We start from the raw sequence: 25,114 nt of genomic DNA, 5'->3' as shown, positions 1-25,114 counted from the left end.
TATCAGGGAGGCGTTTAATACGTTTCCAGATGCTGCACGTCCGGATGAGGACCTCTTGGAGCTGTTGGAGCTGAGCCTCACCAGGAATGATTTTGAGTTCGAAGGCAAACATTTTCTGCAGGTTCACGGTACGGCAATGGGTAAGAAGTTCGCCTCTGCGTACGCAAATTTATATGTGTGCCTCCGGGAGGAGACAGCTTTCATCAAATGTACACACTTACCTTTAATCTACTTCCGGTATTTAGATGACATATTTGGAATCTGGAATCATTCTACTTCAACCTTTGAGAACTTTGTAACAGTTTTAAATACTCATCACCCAGCCATAACTATCACACATAACATTCAGTTGGATAAAATAGAATTCCTGGACACACAGATTTTCTTCATCCCGCAGGATGAAGCAACCAGGACACTGGCCACAAGAGTTTTTTTCAAACATACAGACAGGCACACACTCCTACACAAGTCCAGTTACCACACTTTTAGAGGTCTGATAAAATCACAACTCATCCGTTTCCATAGAATCTGTACCCTCCCAGAGGACATAGAGAGGGTGACCTCTACCCTGTTTACAGCCTTGAGGCCTCGAGGATATTCCAAACGCTTTGTAAGAACCATCAAAGCAGAGGTCAAAAGGGCATTTCAGAATGAACAACAATATGAGCGTGAACCTGACAACAAAGTAGTAATTCCACTTATTGCCACTTACTCTGATGACCTGGTGAGGCTCAGGTCCAAGGTTAAGACCCACTTCCAGGAGGCCCAACAGAACAGCAGGGCCCTGGAGGGCTTTAGGATCATCTCGGCCTACAGGAGGAACAAAAATTAAAGGACATTTTGGTTCGATCCATTTTGACTCAGGTGAGAAAGAAATCACAAGAAATTAATATATATATATATATATATATATATATTTTTTTTTTGACATTCTTTATTTTCAATGTGAGAGCTTCCAGACCATAAAACAAGGGGTACATTGGTAAATTGATACTTTTTTTGTCGCTCACATTTAGTTTTTTTTTTATAATACAATTTCAACTAACAATGAAAATACAGAGTACCAAAGAAGAAGAAAGTGTTATTTCTAAGAACTCACGAACAGGGAAAGATTCATGTCAAGCTATAGAATAATAAAAAAGGGGTGAATGTTTACCAGGAAGTTTGTAGACAGGATTTTAAATATTACCGGATCGGAAAGCACACTTGGACAGAGACACAAAGTGAAACATCTGTGTTTTCTTTTTGTAAAGAGTGTAGAAGAAGAAATTAATATTTTATAAAAATTAAATTTCTAAAAAATATTTTGTCAGGGCCAGAGGCGCCTATACGGTGTGACATCCAATTAGAAGACAGAAATGTGGTCTATGGTATAAAATGTACATGGTGTCAAAAAATCTACATAGGGGAAATCAAGAATCCCCTCGTGGAAAGACTGAGACAACATCTGTACCATGTAAGGAAAATGGACAGAACCACAGTTTTATGCTTACACTTCCAGGAACATACCATGGACTCCATTTTAATCTTCGGTATGGAACAGAACCTGCAATGGACAAAACAACAAAGACAAAGAACAGAAAGGAAATGGACTACCAGACTCAATACTCACCATCCTCTAGGTTTGAATGAAAGACTGGATTAAATACAGGCCTCTGTCTCCATCTACTGGTCTGAAAAATGAATTGCAGGGACAAAATATGACAACCTCCAAAGAACCACAAGGAAATAAAAGGAGGTTAATTCAGAATGGTACCACTTAAACTACATGTTTGTATAAATTTTATTTTTTTTCAACCTTTATAACTTGCAATGTACATAATTTTCTAATCTAAGTTTGCAGTGTTTCTAATATTTTATTCTTGGAAATATGAGTTTTGAAAGAAAATGGACAGAATAGACTTATTTCTACCTGGCAGGAAGTGCAGGGAGGAAGTGATGTCATGAAGCAGATACACCTGTGAGCTGCTGCTAATGAAAGAAGCCTGGAGAACAAAGGAGATGAGTGAGAGCACTGGGAGGAACCAGGAGATTTCAGGAGGAACTTCCCAGATTGTGGTCAGTTCTCTTCTAAAGTGTGATATATTAAAGTAAAGTGAGCAGTCTGGAATAAACGGAGTAGATTTAGAATCCAGAAGCAGCTTTTTCCTGCTCTTGAACCACCTGCTGGATATGAACTGATCCCAGGACAGGAGATTCCACCTCTTCAGCTGTTGGGATGTCTGCACCTTCTGTTGGACCCTGGTGGAGGTAAGTTCAGTGTTTTTTCTGTCCAAATCTCCAGACTTTAGGGGGCATAATCCTCACATTAGCCTCTCCTGCCCTCCTCAGCTCCTCACCTACACTAATTTACACTCCTTTATACTCCCACTCCTCACATTAACTCACCCAAACCTTCAAACTGAACTGAAATGAACCCATCATTTCTTGAACTGACATTATTTGGATTTTTTCTTTCTTTAATTAAGAAGCTTTTAGTGTCACCATCAGGACACTGAAATAGAATCTGTCTTTTCTGCTTCTGTTGACTAAATGGACTTGTGTGTTTGAGATGTTTTTGTGTTTGATGTGTTCTGATTTGGTTTGTGTCTAACCAGGTGTAGATAATGACGTTTAACTGATGGCTACAGTTCTTTCCTGTCTGGTGTGGTTCTCTAGAAACAAACATGAAGCCATCTAGTCCATTTAGTGGGAGTTTAAAGTAGTTTCTGTCTGGTGATGAGCTCAGTTTGAACCTTTTAAATGATCTATAGAATAGCTTTACTTTTAATCCGACAACTCAGTAAGGAAAGGATGGTTTTATCTTGCTGACATGTTTCTGCTGCATCTGCAGTCTTCTTCAGAGCATCAGAGAACGTGTTGATGATGTGTTGATGGAGTGTCGATGTCCTTTTTATCACGTGATCGGTCTAACAGACCGGTCAGAATCTGTCAGACTGATCACGCCATCCGGTGGTCTCTGGAGGATGGAGTCCAGGTTCCCGGTTCATTTAACAGCTCCCTCACTTCCTGGTCTCTAAGGCCTCCTTAATCCATGGTTTGTGTTTGTTGGTCTCTGATATTAAATCCTCCCCCTGTCCCAGTCCATGATGTGCTTGTTTCTTTTACAGTGGTCCCTGATGGCTGATTTTTTTGTTTTCTTCATCTGCTTTTTCTTTTTGTCTTCTTGTGAGTCGTCCAGCTGTTTCCTTTATTCTGTCTGCTGTTCCTTTCTTCTTGTGTTGAATGATCTTCCAGTTTCTCCAGTGTATGTTTTATCGCATGATTTACACGGAGTTTCATATATGATGTTGCATTTTTTTTTCCTTTGGATGGACTAATAGCTGCTGCAGTTTTCTATGTGGTTCTACTGCTGTGTTGATGTTGTGTTTTCTCATTATGGGATGTATGGGTTCTGTTGTCCCTCAGATATATGGAATGCTGATTATGCCTTTATTTTTATTGTCTGGTTTTTGTGTATGTTTTGTTTTTGTTTGTTTTAGTTTTTCTCTTTGTTTTTGGCTTGTTGTTTTCCTTTGTTTATGGCCCATATGGGATATTGGTAGTGTGTGAGTGAGTTCTGATGTGTTTTTCCTCCTCCTGTCTGTCTTTATCATCGGTTATGATGCTGGTCTGTTCTAATAGTGTTCTAACTAGTAGTTTGTGTTCTGTGGGTGTTCTGATGTCCAGAGGAGGTTCTGGTCCGTTCTAATAGTGTTCTAACTGGTAGTTTGTGTTCTGTGGATGTTCTGATGTCCAGAGGAGGTTCTGGTCTGTTCTAATAGTGTTCTAACTGGTAGTTTGTGTTCTGTGGATGTTCTGATGTCCAGAGGAGGTTCTGGTCCGTTCTAATAGTGTTCTAACTGGTAGTTTGTGTTCTGTGGGTGTTCTGATGTCCAGAGGAGGTTCTGGTCCGTTCTAATAGTGTTCTAACTGGTAGTTTGTGTTCTGTGGGTGTTCTGATGTCCAGAGGAGGTTCTGGTCCGTTCTAATAGTGTTCTAACTGGTAGTTTGTGTTCTGTGGGTGTTCTGATGTCCAGAGGAGGTTCTGGTCCGTTCTAATAGTGTTCTAACTGGTAGTTTGTGTTCTGTGGGTGTTCTGATGTCCAGAGGAGGTTCTGGTCCGTTCTAATAGTGTTCTAACTGGTAGTTTGTGTTCTGTGGATGTTCTGATGTCCAGAGGAGGTTCTGGTCCGTTCTAATAGTGTTCTAACTGGTAGTTTGTGTTCTGTGGGTGTTCTGATGTCCAGAGGAGGTTCTGGTCCGTTCTAATAGTGTTCTAACTGGTAGTTTGTGTTCTGTGGGTGTTCTGATGTCCAGAGGAGGTTCTGGTCCGTTCTAATAGTGTTCTAACTGGTAGTTTGTGTTCTGTGGGTGTTCTGATGTCCAGAGGAGGTTCTGGTCCGTTCTAATAGTGTTCTAACTGGTAGTTTGTGTTCTGTGGGTGTTCTGATGTCCAGAGGAGGTTCTGGTCCGTTCTAATAGTGTTCTAACTGGTAGTTTGTGTTCTGTGGGTGTTCTGATGTCCAGAGGAGGTTCTGGTCCGTTCTAATAGTGTTCTAACTGGTAGTTTGTGTTCTGTGGATGTTCTGATGTCCAGAGAAGGTTCTGGTCCGTTCTAATAGTGTTCTAACTGGTAGTTTGTGTTCTGTGGATGTTCTGATGTCCAGAGGAGGTTCTGGTCTGTTCTAATAGTGTTCTAACTGGTAGTTTGTGTTCTGTGGGTGTTCTGATGTCCAGAGGAGGTTCTGGTCCGTTCTAATAGTGTTCTAACTGGTAGTTTGTGTTCTGTGGATGTTCTGATGTCCAGAGGAGGTTCTGGTCTGTTCTAATAGTGTTCTAACTGGTAGTTTGTGTTCTGTGGGTGTTCTGATGTCCAGAGGAGGTTCTGGTCCGTTCTAATAGTGTTCTAACTGGTAGTTTGTGTTCTGTGGATGTTCTGATGTCCAGAGGAGGTTCTGGTCCGTGTGTGTGGGTTTCCTGTAAACTGTTATTTTGATGCTGCTGTCTTCTCTGTGGTGAATGTTCATGTCCAGGAATGAAATGGTCCGGTTTATTTCCTCTTCGTGTGTGGATTGTATGTTTCCCGTGTCGTCCATGTTGTTCAGATGATCAGTGAGTTCTTGTGTGTGTCCAGATTTTATTATTTCCAGGATGTCGTGGACGTATCTTCTCCAGAGTGTGGGTCTGCAGAGCAGGGATGGCTTTGGTTTCCAGGTCCTCCATGAAAAAGTTACTCATTATGGCTGAAAGTGGATCTTTTTTTCAACTTTATTTTACCAGGTAAGATCAGATGAGAACAGTTTCTCCTTTACAATGATGACCTGGCCAGATGTGTCATTGCTAAACCTGGTTTCTGACTGTAGATTATTCCTTTCAACTGAAAATAGGTGGATTTGGCAATAAACCGGAGTAATGTGATGATGTCGTCTACTGGGAGGTTTGTGTGTTTTTTCAGTGTCCTGTCCTTCATGAGTCGTTCCTGTACGATGTGTAATGTGACGTCTACGGGGTTTTAGTGATGAATGAAACTACGTCATGTCATATGAATATCTCCTCTTTTTCTACTGTGATATGGTTTAGTTCTTGTCCAGTTGTTTGGAGTTCTTGCAGTGATGTTGTGATGTACCAAGGAGGGGCTTGATGATTTCTACCAGAGCTTTATAAAGGTTGTAGGTGACTGATCTGATGCTGTCCACTATGGGGTGCAGTGCAGTGTCTTTTTGTGTATTTTGGGTGTTCCATATATCTTGGGGGGGGGGGTTAACATTGGCTGTGGGTATCAGATGGTTTTATGCTTCCTGTGGTATCTGTTTGGTTTCTAGTAGGGGTTTTAACACAGTTTTTAGGGTCCTTTTCTTTTGTTCTATGGATCTTTTTTCCAGTATTTCATTAAATTATCTGCTGCAGAGAGAAAAGGAATAAAAGGAGACAGAAATGAGGGCAAATGTGTTCAAAACAAGTTAAAACATCATGCAAAATGCCTCAAAACCTGCTCAAAAACAATAAAAACTGACTGAAATGACTCAAAAGCTCGAAATTTGTCTAAACAAGTTACAATATTGTGCAAAATACCTCAAAACAAGATAAAAAACTGACTTGAAATTCTTTGAAATGACTAAAAAAAAATCTAAATTTGTCCAAAACTACTTAAAATATTGTACAAAATTCCTCAACATAAAAACTGACTTGAAATTGTATGAAATGACTTAAAAGCTCAAAATTTGTCCACAACAAGTTAAAATATTTGTCTCATAATCAAAATGTATCATGACCTGCTCAAAATGATAAAAACTGGCTTGAAATTGTCTGAAATGACTTAAAATGTTAAAATTCAACCAAAATGACTTAGAATTTGCCCAAAACTAATTAAAGTTCTGCACAAAATCACTGAAAACTTCAGTCTTGACTCATAATGTGTCCAAATGCATAAAGTTCCTGCTGTTGGGCCTGAATTTTAATACAGGTGTAACCAGGTGGTAAACAGAGGCAAGTAAATATCCTGAAAACCACTGAAATCCCTGTTTGTGACTCTTCTGCTGATTGTCGTTTTGGACAGCAGGGGGCGTATTGTTATTGTTGTATTGGGGGTAGTTTTGAGGTCAAAGGGCAAGATACTGGAAGTGGTGGAAACAGAACAAAGGGTTACTGGTTACTGTGGGACAGTAAGAAAATGTAAATAATACCGTGCTATGAAAGACTGAATTATGAAATATAGTGACAGGGTGGTAAATTGTTTGTTATTTGCATTAAAAATCCACTTTATGTCCGTGTACTGTGCTGAGGAGTACCGACAGTTAGAGCAGTGGTTCCCAACCTGTTTGGCTTGGAGCCCCCCCTATAAGCTGCACTCCAGCCCCCAGCGGCCGTAACTCCATCTTTAGCAGAGAAACGAAGCTCCAGCAGTGTTTGTCCATCATACATGAGCAGCGACTTGATTTGTTGAGTGCCGAGGGTGAACTACAATAAAATCATCAACAAAACTGACAGTGAGAGACAAGCTGCCACACACACTGGCACCATCTTGACCCAAGCTGATCAATCATGATGTTCTTAGTTCCATGAAATATGAATGTATTATTATATGTGTAAGGCAGTAACAAAAACATCCCACTAGGTGGTACTGTAGCACTGTATGTTGTTCGGTTGAATTAAGCAAATTCTATATTTTTATCCCTTCGAGGACACCGTAGTTAGAGCGGCGTTCAGCGGAGGACGCCATGTTTCGGGGGAAGATACGTTTTACTGTTGTTGAAGAAGGTGGTATGTACAAGGATAGTTAGCAATAAAAATAAATAATAATAATAAACCGGTCTCCATCGCAATTCCGAGCCCTGCCGTCTGCTTCTTCTCGCTGCAAGACACCCTGTACTCAAATTTAAACACACACACAACGCAGAGCTACGCAGGGTTTGTGGAGAGGCGCCCCACCGGAGCAGAGGCGCAGAACGTGTGGGTTACATATGCATTGTGTTTTTGTGTTGGTTAATGATGAGATATTTCTAACTGCTTTTGTGTTACTGCAGTATGTGTTTAGAACAGAGGCTTATAGAGGGCAGTGTGGTAACTGTGGGTTTTATTTGCCCACTAGGTGCCACAGCCGTATGTTTCTGTTTTTAGTACTATTTCTGGTGCTGTTTCTCATATTTCTACTAATGTGTTGCGCCATAGGTTTTTGTAAAACACAATTCATTGTATAAATTCTATTAGATGTAAATAACTTGGGAAACAAAGAACAAATTTAATTTGAAGTAATGGTTTCTGATTTAAGCCGGCTTCAAATCTAATGTCAGATTCAGTGTTAAATCCACAAACAGACAGACTTTTGGTGACTTTTCAGAACATATTTTAACATAAACTCAGACTTTTGATGACTTTCTGTTTGTATTTTAACATAAACTCAGACTTTTGATGACTTTTCTGTTTGTATTTTAACATAAACTCAGACTTTTGATGACTTTTCAGAGCGTATTTTAACATAAACTTAGACTTTTATTGACTTTTCAGAGGGTATTTTAACATAAACTCAGACTTTTATTGGCTTTTCAGAGCGTATTTAAACATTCGGAGCTCTAACTCAGACTTTCCTCTCTTCTCCAGCATTAAAACTTTGTCTGCAGAGAGAAAAGAACGACTCCGTTTTTTGCCAGACTGGAGGATGTTGGAGGGAGTCTGTTAATCTCTCTGGACCTGACATTTGAAAACCTCCATCTCTCCTCACCCTCCCAGCCCACTGATGTGAGGAAATCCAGCTCTGAACAGACTGAATTACAATAATTCCTTAAAAGTTTCCTTTAAAAGTTTTATTCATAAAAAATTTCCTAAATTTGGCAAGAAAAATCTTGTAAATATATTTAAAAAATGAGTAAAAATCTTCCAAAAAAATCCTAAAAATATCCAGTGATTTTTTTTATTTTTTTATATATATATATATATATATATATATATATATATATATATATATATATATATATATATATATATATATATATATCTCAATAAAACTTTAACTTTTCTTTAAGAGCATTCATAAAAAAAATCTGCAAAATTTGCTGGATTTTAGTTGATTTTGTTGTGAATGTTCTGAAGCATTTTAACATTTCCTTTAGCTGTAAACTGTCTGAAAATGACAAAAAAGATGAAACTTGGTGCAAAATTACTCACAAATTTCTCCTAATGAGATAAAACTTTGACAAACTGACTTGAAATTATCTGAAATTACCCATAATTTGTCCAAAAAGATTAAGAATTTGTGCATAAGTGGATTAAAAAGTGAATTCAAATTGAAGTGAATTCAAATTGAGGTATCTCTATTCTTCTATTTGCTTGTTTGGACAATTAAGACAATTTCACCAATTTTACTCAAGATTTGGCAAAAGTTCAACTAAAATAACTGGAAACTGTTCAAAATGAATCCAAATGACTTGATTTGCTCAAAAAAGCGGAATCTTTGTGCAAAATGATCCAAAAACTTTTTCTAATTGACTAAATTGTATAAAATTACCCAAACATTTGCCCAAAAAGATTCAAAATGTATGCAATAAGTTGATGTGATCTTCTTGTTAAGCACATTTAACTTCTAGAATTAGGGTTAGGGTTTTAGGAATCTAACGTTCCTAAAACTGAAACGTTGTCCATCCTCCAGACGGATCTGAAGACCCGACCGGCCTCTGGGGCGGTGTTTGGTGAAGTTATCTCTGGAGGCTGCTGGAGGATAAATGTGGAGATCTGCAGATAGAAGCCAAGAAGATGAACGGAGCTGGAGAGGAAGAAGATCTACAGTGGTGTTCAAAATAATAGCAGTCCCACATCACTTTATCAGGACCGTCAGTGTTGATTTAACTTATTTCTGTAAGTTATACCTTGAAAAAAGAAACGGGGTGCTGGGGGGAGGAGGGGAGCAGGGCCGTGCAGAGACCTTTGGAGGGGCAGGTGCTCAAAGTTAAAAGGGGGCACATGGAGCAAGAATTTGAAACATCATACAGAAACATACCTCATAATACAAGGTGCAGCAGTGGCTAAGTCTCAGGACTGCTGATCAGAAGGTCATTGGTTCAAACTCTGACCTGTGATGTAGTGTATTTGAGAAAAATTATTATTTTGAAGCTGAATTTACATCATCATTAGACACTGGACTGTTTAACTGTGGCTACTCTTCCTGGAGTCCTTGCTTTTAAATTTCATACCTTTTCCAGACATGTACTGTAGAGCCACGGATTTGCTCCATGGTGCTGATTCATAATCTGCCCTTTATTATTCGTAGTGCTAATAATAAATTTTAAAAAATAATTAAATGATATAGAAATCATGTATTTAAATGTATTTGTACTTTTATTCAGTTTGACTATCCACTTTGCACAAGACAGCAAGGTTCTAAAAGTTTTATATTTTATATTTAGGCATATTATATTTAATTTGTCTATATATACAAATGTTATAAACAAGTACTGATATCTTTAAATGAGAGGTTGAGAAAATCACAATTCAAATTCTTCTAATTATTATTGTATTTATACTGCAATAGTCCAAAATTATGTGAAAATGCATGTACGTAGTTTCAGTGAAATAACATAACCTCTGTCTCATTGCCTCTAGAAACAGGAAACACACTGCAACTCACTGACAGTAAAATAATACATCTCTCTGATGCACTTTGCCCATGACAACAGAAACATACAGAAACAAAAAGAAGCCTGGCAGACTTTATCCTCTCAGCAGCTGTGTGGTTAACTAGCGGCTAGAACTGATGACAGGTGTGTGTGCAGAGTCAGACACACACACACAGGATGCTCACTTCATCAGTCATCTTGCAAAAATACACCGTACATAAACGAATCCCGCTGCAGAACCTCCTCTCCATCAGGACCATCAGTTGTTGATGTCCTCCCTCGGGTCTCCGGTTTCTAGACTAGCGGCGCTAGCGCAGAGCTACAGGGAACATCTGGACCCCTCAGAGCAGCGAGGGACGTCTACGTATATCACGTGACCGACCGACGGTAGATCTGAATTATTTTTAGTTTTGTTTTATTTATTATTTTGGTCCTCAGAGACTTTTACACACACACACACACACACACACACACACACACACACACACACACACACACACACACACACACACACACACACACACACACACACTTACAAATAAAAACAAAATTAAATAGAATTTAAAAAAACAACTTTGACAACAGGGCACTTTGGGCATCAAGGAGCAAAGGGGCAGGTGCTTCGGCCGCCTCCGCCTCCCCCCACCCCCCTCCGCCTCCACCTCCCCTGCTGAAGAAATACCATAATCTTGGGATTAATCAAAAATAAAACCCTAACTCTATGATATACAAGAACTGTCGACCTCACCTGTTGTCTAAACGGGAAAAACGACAGTATTTCAACCCCAACTTAATTATTGACAAAACAATATAGAAAACAGCGGCGGACTACTTCCAGCTGCGGAGGGACACCCTTTTCCAGCTAGCTGCAATCTGACGCAGTGACGCAGCAGAGTGCAACTGACCAGGGCGGAGGGATACGTCATTCTGCTGGGAGAAGAGACACAGCGAGGAGGTAAGTTATCTTCTGAAAGTGCTTTTGAGTTTTTGTTGATAAAATTTAATAACAATGGCAGTTTCTTCTGTGATAAAATGGAATAAAATCAGCACATTGACAGAGCTTTGCGAATATGACTACATTTCCGTGTTTTTCTCTATGCTAATCCATCGCGTTAATCAAAGTTTGAAATGGCGCATTAGTAAACTACACCACTGTTGTCAATGGCGGACATTTTAGTTGAGGGGCGTTCATTTAGGTTAGAAATGCTTCCAACGAGACAGGAGCAATAAAAAAAAACTTTGGAATTCAACATTTGCCTGCAAGCAACTTCTGGCTAACGTTACCCTTTTGTTAGCTAGCTAGTTTGCACACAGTTAAAGTTGTGCCGGTATGCCCGCGAAACTGAGCCCCCCTCCCCTCCCCTCCCCTCCCCTCCCCTCCCCGGATCAAAAGGGCCGCTATTTGTCCATCTGCACGGTAAGTTTTAACTTGTGAAATAACAAGTTAATGAAGTCTAAAGACTTGGACGCTTATATTTACTGCATATAGTCAACGTATGTGTCGATGGTCCGAGTGTTTGAGGGGAGGCATTTGTGTTTGTACAGCATATAGTAATGAAACGAGCTGAAATACTGTGAATTTCTTGCATTCACGCTGTTTATCTACCATCGCTCTCTCTCTCTCTGTATTCATCCTCTTGCTCGCTCTATCACAACAGAGCTCCTCTACCGCAGCTGCTCTGGGGATGAAGATCTCTGTCAGGGTGCAGCACTGTCTGAACTGTGTGGCTTGTCTAGTTTATCTTTCTCTACTTTTACTACTTACCCTACAGTCTACTGTTAATCTGGTGGTCATTAAATTGATTATTCCATAAAAGGTCAGAAAATAATATTGATGTAGTTCTTTTTTTTAAAATTCCAAAGTATTTTTATTGTTTTTCACATGAAAATATCGGTACATTTGTATAAATCAATGGCTCACAAGGTCTTCTTAACCCTCTGGCTTTGTTCAAAAACAACATCCATTCAGTTTGTTTGTGGCCATTTTTGGCTCCCAACATACTGAGTCTGTAATTTTTTAGATTTTTTTTTATCTTTTTTGCTACTTTTACTGCATAAGGTTTTTAATTAACATCAATTCTTATCATACATATAAAATATTCATTTATTTTAATATTTTTAACCCTTCAAATGCCAGTTTGTTTGCACAAAGCACTTGTTGAAAAACAACCTCAGAAATGACCATTATCTATATTCCCAGTGCTATCGGTTTTTCTTGTTTTATTAATAGCACAGTCTGAGATATGTAATTCATTAACAGCAACACTGATTATGATGCATTATTATTTTTGAGCATAGAGAGGGTTAGCCTAAGCCTAACCCTTCCTCTCAGTGTGTTCGTGGCCAAAAATGGCCACCCCGTTTGTATTCTCAAAATGCTTTAAAATTTATATATATTTTTTAAAAATTCCACTTTCATCAGCTTAATTTTTCAAATTTGCATCAGTTGTGATCATGAAAACCAAAATTTCATTCAAATTCAGAATTTTAACCCTTTAAATGCCTTTTAGATCACATAATGCTAATGATCTAAAAGGGGAGAAACGCATAAAATCACATTTTTTAACCAACTAGTACATGCTTCCTGATTTAGTTTTTAAGCATAATTGCAGCTATATGAATGTCAAAAAACAAAAAAACTCCCTCTCAGCGTGTTCGTGGCCAAAAATGGCCACCCCCTGTTTGCAGTCTCAAAATGCTTTAAAATTAATATATATAAAAATATTTTTCCACTTTTCACCAACTTGATTTTTTAAAATTTGCATCAGTTCTGGCCATGAAAACCAAAAACCAGAATTTTGACCCTTTAAATGCCTGTTAGATAACATAATGATTTATAAAGGGAGAAAAGCACAAAATTACTTTTTTTAACTAAAAATCATACATGCTGCCTGATTAATTTTGCTAAATGTTTGTCAATAATTAGCAGTATCGATGATTTTTATGCATCATTAACTTTTTTGTGCAGCTGACAAAAAAAGAAGAAAACTACCACCTATGTTTTTAGAAAATGCAGTAAAAAAAAATAGCGCATTATTTATTACTCTCAACAGTCAAGTTTTTAAAATTAGAATCAGTCCTGACCACGAAATACAAAATTTCTTTCAGCTTCAGAATTTTAAATCTTTAAATTTGATTTGAGAAAAAAAATGCACAATACTTGTTTACTTTGAAAAACAACATTTATTTTTGAATTTACCACCAGCAATATATGTTGTATATTTAATGCCAGAGCTGTACACCATAGCAGTAAACTATAATTAGTTTCCATGTTAGTTGTACTTTGCATGTATCATCCCCCCCCTCTACTACCCCCCTCTCATCTCTACTCTCTCCCTCTATCCCTCTATCTCCCTCTACCTCTTCTGTCCCTCTCAACCCGCCCGGCCAGCAGCAGATGGGTCCCCCCACATTAGCGCCGGGTTCTGCTCAAGGTTTTTTTCCCTGTTAAAAGGGTGTTTTCCTTGCCACTGTTGCCTTTTGGCTTGCTCTGGGGATCAGGCATATGGGTTCTGTAAAGCGTCTCGAGACAATTTGACTGTAATTGGCGCTATATAAATAAAATTGAATTGAATTGAATTAATTGGCCAGGTGATATTCCCAGCATCCCTTGCTGTGTCGTTTCAAGATCTTCTTGCTGCTCATTGTAAAAATTAAGAGCTCCCTATTACAAACATTGGCTTAAGATAGATAGAAAGGACCGACTGATAGAGATGTGCAAAATATAAGTTTATTTACACAGGTAGATCTGTCTGTCTCTGTGTCTGTCTATGTCTGTGTGTCTCTCTGTTTGTCTGTGTCTGTCTCTCTCTCTCTCTCTCTCTCTGTCTGTGTCTCTCTGTCTGTCTTTCCGTGTCTCTCTGTTTATCTGTCTTTCTGTCTGCCTGTGTCTTTCTCTCCATCTGTCTGTCTGTCTCTCTCTGCAGCTGTCTGTCTGTGTCTCTCTGTCTGTGTCTATGTCTCTCTGTGTCTGCCTGTCTGCCTCTTTCTCTGTCTGTCTGTGTCTGTCTCTCTCTGTCGCTCTGTGTCTTTCTTTCTCTCTGTCTGTGTCTCTCTCTCTGTCTGTCTCTTTCCGTTTGTCTGTCTCTCTGTCTCCTTCTCTCTGTCTGTCTGTCTGACTGTCTCTGTTTGTCTTTCTGTGTCTCTCTGTCTATGTCTCTCTCTCTCTGCAGCTGTCTGTGCCTCTCTCTCTTTCCCTCTCTGTCTGTCTGTCTGTCTGTGTCTTTATGTCTGTCTGTGTCTCTCTTTGTCTCCTCTCTGTCTCTCTCTCTTTCTGTCTGTCTTTCTGTGTCTCTGTCTGTGTGTCTATTTCTGTCTGTGTGTCTCTCTCTCTGTCTCTGTCTGTCCCTCTGTCTGTATCTCTGTTTCTCTGTCTCTCTTTGTCTGTTGTCTGTGTCTCTGTTTGTCTGTCTGTCTCTGTCTTTTTCTGTCTCTCTCTCTGTTTATCTGCCTTTCCTTGTCTGTCGGTCTGTGTCTCACTCTCTCTGTCTGTCTTCTAGCTGCAGGCTCCTGTTGCCCCGGTCTCTGAGCCCTGCCGGCTGGCTGGCTGGCTGGCTGGCCGGCTGGTTGGTTGGCTGGCCGGCTGGCTGGCTGTTTGGCTGGCTGGCTGGCTGGCTGGCTGGCTGGCTGGCTAGCAGGTCGGCTGGCCGGCCGGCTGGTTGGCTGGCTCTCTCCTGTTGCCCCGGTCTGAGAGCCCAGCGCTCTCCTGTTGCCCTGGTCTCTGAGCCCTGCCGGCTGGTTGGCCGGTTGGCTGGCTGCTGGTTGGCCGGCCAGCTGGTTGGTTGCCTGGCCGGCTGACTGGCTGGCTGGTGGGCTGGCTGGCTGGCTGGTTGGCTGGCTGGCTGGCTCCCTCCTGTTGCTCCGGTGTGAGAGCCCAGCTCTCTCCTGTTGCCCCGGTCTCTTAGCCTTGCCGGTTGTTTGGCTGGTTGGCATGCTGGCTGGTTGGCCGGCTGGTTGGCCGGCTGGCCGGCTGGCTGGTGGGCTGGCTGGCTGGCTGGTTGGCTGGCTGGCTGGCTAGCTGGTGGGCTGGCTGGCTGGCTGGTTGGCTGGCTGGTAGGCTGGCTAGCAGGTCGGCTGGCCGGCCGGCTGGTTGGCCGGCTCTCTCCGGTTGCCCCGGTCTGAGAGCCCAGCGCTCTCCGGTTGCCCCGGTCTGAGAGCCCAGCGCTCTCCTGTTGCCCCGGTCTCTGAGCCCTGCCGGCTGGTTGGCCGGTTGGCTGGCTGCTGGTTGGCCGGCCAGCTGGTTGGCTGGCTGGTTGGCTTGCTGGCTGGTTGGCCGGCTGGCTGGTTGGCTGGCCCGCTGGTTGGCTGGCTACCTGGCTGGTGGGCTGGCTGGCTGGCTGGCTGGCTGGCTAGCTGGTTAGCTGGGCGGCCGGCTGGCTGGCTGGCTCCCTCCTGTTGCCCCGGTCTGAGAGCCCAGCTCCCTCCTGTTGCCCCGGTCTCTGAGCCGTGCCGGCTGGTGGGCTGGCTGGTCGGCTGGCCGGCTGGCTGGCTGGGTGGCCGGCCGGCTTGCTGGCTGGCTCCCTCCTGTTGCCCCGGTCTCTGAGCCCTGCCGGCTGGTTGGTTGGGTGGTTGGTGGGCTGACTGGCTGGCTGGTTGGCTTGCTGGTTGGCTGGCCAGCTGGTTGGTTGGGTGGTTGGCCGGTGGGCTGACTGGCTGGCTGGTGGGCTGGCTGGCTGGCTGGCTGGCTGGCTCCCTCCTGTTGCCCCGGTCTGAGAGCCCAGCTCTCTCCTGTTGCCCCGGTCTGAGAGTCCGGCTCTCTCCTGTGGCCCCGGTGTGAGAGCCCAGCGCTCTCCTGTTACCCCGGTCTGAGAGCACAGTGCTGTCTTGTTGCCCCGGTCTGAGAGCCCAGCGCTGTCTTGTTGCCCCGGTATGAGAGCACAGCGCTGTCTTGTTGCCCTAGTCTGAGAGCCCAGCCCTCTCCTGTTGCCCCGGTTTGAGAGCACAGCGCTGTCTTGTTGCCCCGGTCTCAGAGCATAGCGCTGTCCTGTTGCCCCGGTCTGAGATCACAGCACTGTCCTTTTGCCCTGGTCTGAGAACACAGTGCTGTCTTTTTGCCCCGGTCTGAGAGCACAATGCTGCCTTGTTGCCCCGATCTGAGAGCCCAGCTCTCTCCTGTTGCCCCGGTCTGAAAGCCCAGTCCTCTCTCTTTGCCCCGGTCTGAGAGCCCAGCGCTGTGTTGTTGCCCCGGTCTGAGAGCACAGCGCTGTGTTGTTGCCCCGGTCTGAGAGCCCAGCTCTCTCCTGTTGCCCCGGTCTGAGAGCACAGCGCTGTCTTGTTGCCCCGGTCTGACAGCCCAGCCCTCTCCTGTTGTCCCGGTCTGAGAGTCCAGTGCTCTCCTGTTGCCCCGGTCTGAGATCACAGTGCCGTCTTGTTGCCCCGGTCTGAGATCACAGTGCCGTCTTGTTGCCCCGGTCTGAGAGCACAGCGCTGTCTTGTTGCCCCGGTATGAGAGCACAGCGCTGTCTTGTTGCCCCGGTATGAGAGCACAGCGCTTTCTTGTTGCCCCTGTCTGAGAGCACAGCGCTGTTTTGTTGCCCCAGTCTGAGAGTACAGCTCTCTTGCTGCCCCGGTCTGAGAGCCCAGTGCTCTCCTGTTGTCCCGGTCTGAAAGCCCAGCGCTCTCCAGTTGCCCCGGTCTGAGAGCCCAGCTCTCTCCTTTTGCCCCGGTCTGAGAGCACAGCGCTGTCTTGTTGCCCCGGTCTGAGAGCACAGGGCTCTCCTGTTGCCCCGGTCTGACAGCCCAGTGCTTTCCTGTTGCCCCAGTCTTAGAGCCCAGCGCTCTTCTGTTGCCCCGGTCTGAGAGCACAGTGCTCTCGAGTTGCCCCGGTCTGAGAGCATAGTGCTGTCTTGTTGCCCCGGTCTGAGAGCACAGCGCTGTCTTGTTGCCCCGGTATGAGAGCACAGCGCTGTCTTGTTGCCCCGGTCTGAGAGCCCAGCCCTCTCCTGTTGCTCCAGTCTGAGAGCCCAGTGCTGTGATATGACTGATTCCTAATTCCTCCTCTTCCTTTCTTTCCAGGCAGTGTGTGTTGGCAGACAGCATTGATAACTCAATCAGCGAGGACTCTCTGGCGTCTCTGATCCGAATGCCTGGTGGCTGTGTGGAGCAGAACTTGGCCTCCATCACTCTGCCACTCATTTCCACCCTGTACCTGGACCGAAGCAACGGCTGGGAGAGTGTAGGAGTGCAACGCAAGGCTGAGGCTATCCAATACATCAGGAGAGGTGAAACAGAGAGAGAACACAGGAATAAGTGGATTTGTTACAAGTCAAACAGGATATCTACTAGAAAATGAAATTAATAAAATAGGTAAACTGGATGGGCATAAATAAATGTATTAATTTTGTGGTGTATGTGGGAAAAAAAGGATGGATGGATTGTTGGATACATAGCTGAACAAAGGGTTAGCTGATGGATGGATGGATGGATGGATGGATGGATGGGATCAATGGATATTTGGATGGAGGGATGGAGGGATGGACAGACGCATGGATGGACGGACGGACGGACGGATGGATGGATGGAGGGACGGACGGACGGACAGGTGGGTGGGTGGACGGATGATAATCAGTTTATTTCAAAAATGAACTATAGCCTCTTTGGTAGTTAGATGGTTTGTTAGCTAACTGGACAGAAAGATGGATGATTTTGGAACAAATAATTTTTTCACAGTGCAAGTCAAACTTTCTCAATCCTTGTATCTTTTCTTTGAATTCTTTTGTGTTGTTTTCAGGCTATGAGAACCAGCTGGCATACAGAAGGAGCGGTGGCTCCTGTGTCTCTGTACGGCGGATACGGGGCACAGGAGCAAGCACATGGTACTACCTAAATATTACATTTTCCTTTTCTAATCAACTCTCTCAACTCACAAGCTAAGAGTATTTCAGTTTCATTGGTGACACTGAATTTGCTTTTTTCAGAACCCAAGAGTTGGGTTTATCCAATAATGTGGATTTTAAGGTACACTGGATAAAAAAAAAAAAAAAAAGAGTAAATACGTCCATGCATAAAATGAACTACTGGAGAAAACTAATTTAAACCACTTTGTCTGATAAACAGTGTACGTTAGATCATAGGTGAGTGACTAAATGTTGGCTAATCTGAGGCTACCTCAATGTCAGGATCACAGCGTACGTGGTGAAGGTGTGGCTGATGATGGCCGTTTTGCCATCATCGGCATCAACGAGCAACAAGTGTGTGACCCTCTGCTCTACCTGGTGAAGAATAAATTCCGGCATAGAGAGAAAATCTACGTAGAAGACAACCCCGTTTACAGCACGACCATGACTGTAAGACACTTACACGCACTATAAATACACCATGTTTAGCTCTAGTCCCTGCTTCTTTTCCCATGTAAATTATTGGAATTCATTGTTATCCAATCCTCTGTACCTTTTGTATTCAAGGGCCATAAACGTTATGTTAAATAGTAAAAACAGAAACAGCTGTGACATCTGAGGCCTTTTTGTTGCTTGATGACTTGATAGTCACTTAATCTTAAGCTAACCCCCCCCCTTTTTTTTTTTAAAAAAAACAAATGATGCTTAAGATTAAAAACTATACAAGCAATAACCCTATAAACAATAACAAGATCACACTGGTCATATATCTTTTGAGTAAAGAGGCCTGTCTTTAAATCAGTGTCTGTTGATGTTAATGTGGAGTTTGCATGTTGTCTCGGTGTTTAACCAGATGCTGCAGCTCTCTCCCACACTGCAAAGACATGCAGGTCATGGTAACGGACCTCTCTTAATAGTCTGAATGCAACGTGAATGTGAACATGAATTGTTGTTTGTCTACTATATGAATGATGGGCAACCTGTGCAGGGTGAGCACCACCTCTCCTCCATTTTCAGCTGGGACAGGCTCCAGCCAGACACAGGCGTAAAAACTCAATTCTTCTTTAAAATGCACATTTTCATTTAAAGGTTGAATAAGGAAATCAGGTATTATCAGGTAAAATAATTGGAAAATATATTTTTTGTCATCTTTTTAAAAAAAAAAAAACTTTAAGCAAAGTTTACTTTAATTCAATGCAGCAACAAGTGTAATCTATAATTTCTCTATAATTACTCTGCTGACTGACTAGAGTCGATACAGAACAGGTGTTTGGAGTTCACTTTAAAAGGCATCATGAGAAACATAAAACATTACAAGCTGAGGCTGACATGCAAAAAGTAGGCTGAGGAGTAAATATATAAAAATCATGGGATTCACAACTTAGAACCAACTTGACGTGATGTCTAAAAGCTTTCCAGAGTTTATTCAAAGCCTCTTTTTGCTATCCGTGTCTCCAGGGTGGTCTCTGTGGTGACGACCCAGAGACAACTCTGACCGCCTTTGTCCACATCGGTCCCACATTTGTCCACAATGCGCTCAAGCAGGCAGGGATCCACTGCAGCAGTCCAGGTGTAAATGTGGAGGTAATTATGGAAGTCAGCATTATTGTTAGTATAGCAGTTGTCTTTAGTCTTCTGTGCATTATTATTTTTATAATGAGAAGTGATTGTATCAAAGCTATCATCTGCCCGTCTGCTGTAGGAAGCCATCCGTTCAACATCAGCCTACTTGAAGAGAGCTCTGACGAAGCCTGGGAGGAGACCATACACGGTGGCCATCGCCTCTTATGCCCTGGCTTTGGACGGCTTGCCCACCACTCTTCATGAACTTTTACTCAGAGGTGCAGCTCCAGGTATGCCTTGTTTCATTTGTCCAAAAAAAAGGCACATACAACTCTCATCTGCTAGAACTTTGAGTTTTCACATTTTATTTTCTGGAGAGAACTAAATCCTTCCTCCAAAGTCCTTAAAATGAAATTCATCTTTTCATCTGAGTCTTGGCAGAAATGGAATCTTGTGTTATTTTTCCCCAACATGTGAAACTATCCCTTCAAGTTGCTTCAATTTTTTATTCAGTGGTTTTTAAACTGCATTTTTTTTCCCTGGTGCAATTAGTTTATTGAATTCAAATGTCAGATCTCACTATTGTTGAAGTCTGGTGCACAAGAATTAACAGAGGAATTTGATAAATTATTTCATAATGCATTTGCCGCTGCACAAGGTTCAGGGTTTGGATCAGGCAGGTTAGTGACAATTACTGATGCTGTCTCTTTCAGATGTGCACTCTGTCTGAACTAGCATCCTGCTCACTTTTCTGTAAAAGTCACAGTGGCTTAGTCGGGAGTACCAATGGCCCTTTAGCAGTTCCATGTCATCACTTCCAACGTGACACAAGTCAAAAGGCATTAACAAAAGAGCACGCACATGATGCATACTTTGTGTGAAGCTATGTAGGGAAGACTTTTCCACTATTCGGGGCCAATAATGCTCCAAAAATATTACAGAGAGCACTAAAGACACAGTTTCCTTCCAAGGTGTCAAAAAGATGTTCTAGTTCATTTTGCTCTACAGTGTTAGGGTTGCAGTGTCATTAACCTGAAACTGAGGTTAATGGCACTTGCCAATAATAAATGTAATCTGGGTTTTGACAAAATATTAACACGAGCTGAAGTTTAGTTGGTTGCTTCCAGCTGTTTGTGGGAGTCTTTCCTCTGAATTTGTTAAATTTTCTGCAACATAAGGAGTTTCTCCAAATCGAGAAAGCTGCGCACATTAACGCATGAGGCACAACAGCAGCCACTTCATTAATTATACTTTTAATCATAAATTATCCTGACATGGAAACTGGTTGGATCAGGATCTAATGTAAGTCACACTGTGTATTTTTAGTTGGGGTTCAGCATATTCGGGAGAGAGTCACAGTTTAACAGACTGATGAAGCCAGCAATATTGATTCAAAGGTCATTTTGTTTCTTTTGGTGTTTTGTTCGAGGTTAACACAGTTGCTCCACATGAGAAAGTTCCTGGATATAAAGGGGTTTGCAAGGTCAAGACCTAAGGATAGTGACGTTTCAAGGTCTCAAAACAGATAATAACGGATAATAACCCCAACTAACGCACACAGCAAGTTCCTATAATTCTTTTCTCACTCCTCTAGGTTTCAGCCCACTGGCCTTGACAGGGAAAACCACTTGTTCATGCTGGAGGCGACCGGCTATGCCCTGCTGGCTCTGGTCAAGTGGGGGACGAATGGAGGAAGCTGCTGCACCCTTCAAATGGCTGAACAGCCAGAGAGAAGAGAAGGAGGCTTCGGCTCCACTCAGGTACCAGCATTGAAATTCTGTCAGCTGAAAGACAGAGGGCGTAATTTATGTCCACCATAATTTACTTTACCAATGTTATTGTACGCAATATTAAATATATTTAAATATATCTAATATCGAAGCCCTGTGCCCGAGACGGTGGTCTCAGAACTCTCAATCAGGCTTGGACTAGTCGCCATTAAATTCAAAGGCAATTAAGTCATTCGGGAAAGAAGATGTTTTAAAATGTGTGAAATGAAAACTCGCTACTGTCTGTTTTTTCCCTCTCATAGCCCACCATGGTGGGTGGTGGTCTCTGCGTCAAGCACCTGGTCAGAGTACCTGATTACCACAAACCCCCTCCTGATGACCACCAGTCTGGATGTAGACGTCAGGATAACAGGACACAAGGAAATCCGCTACCATTTTAACCCGAAGACAGCCTACTGCCTGCTCGTACCTCCAGGGTGAGAGACAGTCAAAGAATGTCCATTCAGATGAGTTACAGCTTACAGTTGAGTTTTAGAACACTGAACGGTGACTTTGGAGGGCATCAGTTCATGTGGTTTTTCCACATGCATTTCACAAACAATCTTCTTCTCTGTTCGCAGTTGCCCGCTAATCTTGATTTGGAAGTAGAGGCTCGAGGAAATGGACAAGGAATACTAGAGGTATTATCACGATACATAAGAATGGACTTGTAGAATGTTGTAGAATGACATGAATGGAGTCTGGGGTTACTAACCAAGACTGACCTCATTCGAGTCTCACTTTCATGGCGTGCTGAAACCGCAACAATCCATTCTAAATGTATTTCAGAATATCACAAAGACCCTTGCCGCTAAGGGCTTTGTTTATGAGTACAATACTTATACGCTACTGTCTGCTTTTCCTCTTATGTTTGTTTGTTGTTTTCTCCTCTGTGCCTCTTACACGTGGTTTTCTTTCCAGCCACAGGGAAAGACAACCACGGGTTGTGACCTATTACAATCAGCTGCATGAGGTGGAAGAGAAAATGCCTGCAAGCACTTTGATCTCAACGTCACTTTTGAAGGATCCAGCGGTAGATCAAATTCTCACACTATATCACATATTTTACACGACGTCCTTCAGACGGGTGACAAATTAAAGCAAATGCACTTGTTAACAAAAAAAAACAAAGCATTTTGACTGCTGACCTGAGTAAATTTAGTAAATTGAATTTATAAAACACTCGCGTACAATCTCTTAAAATACATACGTTTTGCATACATCACAGTGCAAGGACTGTGTGTGCTCATCTTCAGGGACTTTTTGTTTGTATTATTTTTGTTAAGATCAAATGAATACATTATTGTTAAGATCAAAATAACACATTGGAGCATAATTACATCAAATACACTATTACATACGCTCTAGCCCACCATATAATATATACAGCTGTACATTAATTAATGCTTTGCTACTGTCCCGGACCAGAAAAGCCTCCAGCAGATGTAGAAAAGTCAGACAAGATCAAGTAGTTGTTGTTGTTATACGTGTACACGACTGTGCAAAATGTTAGATCGGCAGCAATATCGACAACCTTATTACAAATTGCAGGGCACAGTTTCACAGCTTTGGGTAGTTCAAAATATCTTGTGCCAGTTCCTCTGTGGACTGACACTCTGTACATTATCTGATAGGTACTTTATTCATTCCCTTAGGGAGATTCAAGGTATGCATGAGCTCACGTGTTCCATAGAAGATAGAGGGCCACTGTGCAAATGAGCATGCAACAGACATCCCAAATCTGCCTAAAATGCTGGTATTTACAGAGGTGAGCTTAAAAAACTGTTAATATTTACAATAAAGTGCAAATTGGTGTTATTTGCAATAAAAATAGCGCATGATAAGAGTTCATAATACAATAAATATAGTATTTGAAGTACAAACGATGTCAGAGCTCTGTGGAAGAACATCTGTTGGTCTGCAGATGCAGGTACATCTGTTAGTCTGCTGCTGCAGGTAGTTCTTCATGGATTCTTGGTGTGCCTCAGTAAAGACTGATTCCTCTGGTTTTTCTTTCAGACTCATTTTAAAATGCTGCTGCTCACATGCTCAAAGACTTTAATCTGATCAATGACTGATTGTACATTATGCCTTTACACGAACAATGTGGGGGCTGCACAGTGGCGTAGTGGTTAGCACTTTCGCCTTGCAGCGAGAAGATCCCTGGTTCGCGTCCCGGCTTTCCCGGGATCTTTCTGCATGGAGTTTGCATGTTCTCCCTGTGCATGCGTGGGTTCTCTCCGGGTACTCCGGCTTCCTCCCACAGTCCAAAAATATGCTGAGGTTGATTGATTACTCTAAATTGCCCGTAGGTGTGAATGTGTGAGTGCTTGTTTGTCTATATATGTAGCCCTGCGACAGACTGGCGACCTGTCCAGGGTGTCCCCTGCCTTCGCCCGAGTCAGCTGGGATAGGCTCCAGCCCCCCCCGCGACCCTAGTGAGGATTAAGCGGTGTACAGATAATGGATGGATGGATGAACAATGTGACAGCAGCTGATTATAGTCGTATAGTCATCGTGCCCTTTGTCAGTGCTGTTCTTTTTCTCATTCACAGCAGGGCTCTAGGACCCGGAGACGTCAGGATGGTGGTTCTTGATATCAGTCTACCAACTGGATTCACCCCAGAAAACTCTGACCTGGAGATGGTAATCACCTTCTAGTGCTAGTGCAGAAAAATCTGAAAGCTTGTGTCAATGGTGTATTTAAGTGTCTTTAAAATGAATGTAGTATTTTAAATCAAAGTTTGTAAAAAGTTTACTACATCATGATAATGACCTTCTAATGGATGAGACATGAATGATCGCATGTTTAGGACGGCGGCGTTGCTAACTAGCTAACAGCTGACTCTGTTTATGTGTGTGTCCAGCTGTCCAATTCAGTGCATCGTTACATCAGTAACTTCCAGATTGTAGACAACCTGAGTGACAGAGGCTCCCTGATCATTCACCTGTTCAAAGTAACATCACTGTATTTATAATTATTATTCTATATCATATCATTTTATGTTATTCATATGCTTTTCTTTTTTTTCCAAGAAGCAGGTTTCTCAATGCTCAGTAAATAAGTCTTTATGACGACAGTCAACAATCTGAGGCAGTTTTAGGCTATTACACAAAACCAGCTTATTGGTACCAAAGCCACGGTTCAGAACTCAGACTTGCTAAATCAGTGTTAGTGTAGTGCAGTGTAGGGCTGCAGCCAGAGTACTGACGATAGTTAGCAAGAGAGATCATATTTCTCCTATGCTGGTTTCTCTTCATTGGCTTCCTGTGAAATGTAGAATAGAATTCAAAATCCTTCTTCTGACATATAAAGCTCTTAACAACCAATCTCCATCATATCTTAAAGACCTACCTGATAATGGTACTATCATGTCTTTATCCTAGCAGAACTCTTCGCTCTCAGACTGCAGGCTTACTTGGAGAAGTGACCTGTAACTTCTCTCTAAAAGTAGAATGGGAGGCAGAGCCTTCAGTTATCAGCTCCTCTCCTGTGGAACCAGCTCCCAGTTTGGGTTCTGGAGGCGGACACCCTCTCTATTTTTAAGACCAGGCTTAAAACCTTCCTTTTTGAAAAATCTTATAGTTAGGACTGACTGGGGGACCCTGACGGGGTGAGCTGGTGTCTTCATTTGCACAACTGACTTCCCCTCTTGGACGTCCCTTAGTTCTGCCCCTAGTTCTGCTGCTACAGGCCTCGACTGCTGGGGAACCTCTCTGGATGCACTGAGCCCTTCTCTATCTAGCATTATATACAATGGTATACCATAAATATATGTTCCATTATTGCATTACACTCACTCTGTTTCTCCCTGTGTCCTTTCTCCGAGTGTCCCTGATCCCAGAGCTGGATGCTTCA

At 42.5% G+C, this 25,114-nt stretch overlaps 2 protein-coding genes across 5 annotated transcripts; both read left to right on the top strand.

Annotated features, from left to right (window-relative positions):
• The first annotated feature begins 9,139 nt into the window (after positions 1 to 9,139).
• On the top strand, positions 9,140 to 19,899 carry LOC111586684 (complement C3-like). 4 transcript variants are annotated; one of them, XR_008603614.1, is made up of 8 exons: positions 9,140 to 9,330; positions 10,903 to 11,043; positions 17,103 to 17,308; positions 17,818 to 17,902; positions 18,190 to 18,373; positions 18,777 to 18,819; positions 19,382 to 19,507; positions 19,626 to 19,636. XR_008603614.1 is itself a non-coding variant. In XM_055016266.1 (7 exons), exons 3-7 carry the CDS (start codon positions 17,170 to 17,172, stop codon positions 19,869 to 19,871), a joined length of 780 nt encoding a protein of 259 aa, XP_054872241.1. In that variant the 5' UTR covers positions 9,140 to 9,330; positions 10,903 to 11,043; positions 17,103 to 17,169; the 3' UTR covers positions 19,872 to 19,899. The 4 variants fall into 4 exon arrangements, 3 of the variants coding, with proteins under 3 accessions (XP_054872241.1, XP_054872242.1, XP_054872243.1); XM_055016266.1 differs by lacking the exon at positions 18,777 to 18,819 and having other exon boundaries at positions 19,626 to 19,899; XM_055016268.1 differs by lacking the exons at positions 9,140 to 9,330; positions 10,903 to 11,043; positions 18,777 to 18,819 and adding an exon at positions 17,452 to 17,628 and having other exon boundaries at positions 17,176 to 17,308; positions 19,626 to 19,895.
• Positions 19,900 to 22,960: 3,061 nt separating this feature from the next.
• On the top strand, positions 22,961 to 24,811 carry LOC129350270 (complement C3 alpha chain-like). Its single transcript, XM_055016269.1, has 3 exons — positions 22,961 to 23,023; positions 23,811 to 23,901; positions 24,123 to 24,811. The coding sequence occupies exons 1-3, from the start codon at positions 22,971 to 22,973 to the stop codon at positions 24,231 to 24,233; spliced, it is 255 nt and encodes an 84-aa protein (XP_054872244.1). The 5' UTR covers positions 22,961 to 22,970; the 3' UTR covers positions 24,234 to 24,811.
• The last annotated feature ends 303 nt before the right edge of the window (positions 24,812 to 25,114 follow it).

Source organism: Amphiprion ocellaris, chromosome 12, assembly GCF_022539595.1.
Source record: "Amphiprion ocellaris isolate individual 3 ecotype Okinawa chromosome 12, ASM2253959v1, whole genome shotgun sequence".
NCBI lineage: Eukaryota > Metazoa > Chordata > Actinopteri > Pomacentridae > Amphiprion > Amphiprion ocellaris.
The sequence above is the reverse complement of the archived record's forward strand: the minus strand, read 5'-3'. Positions and strand labels throughout refer to the sequence as shown.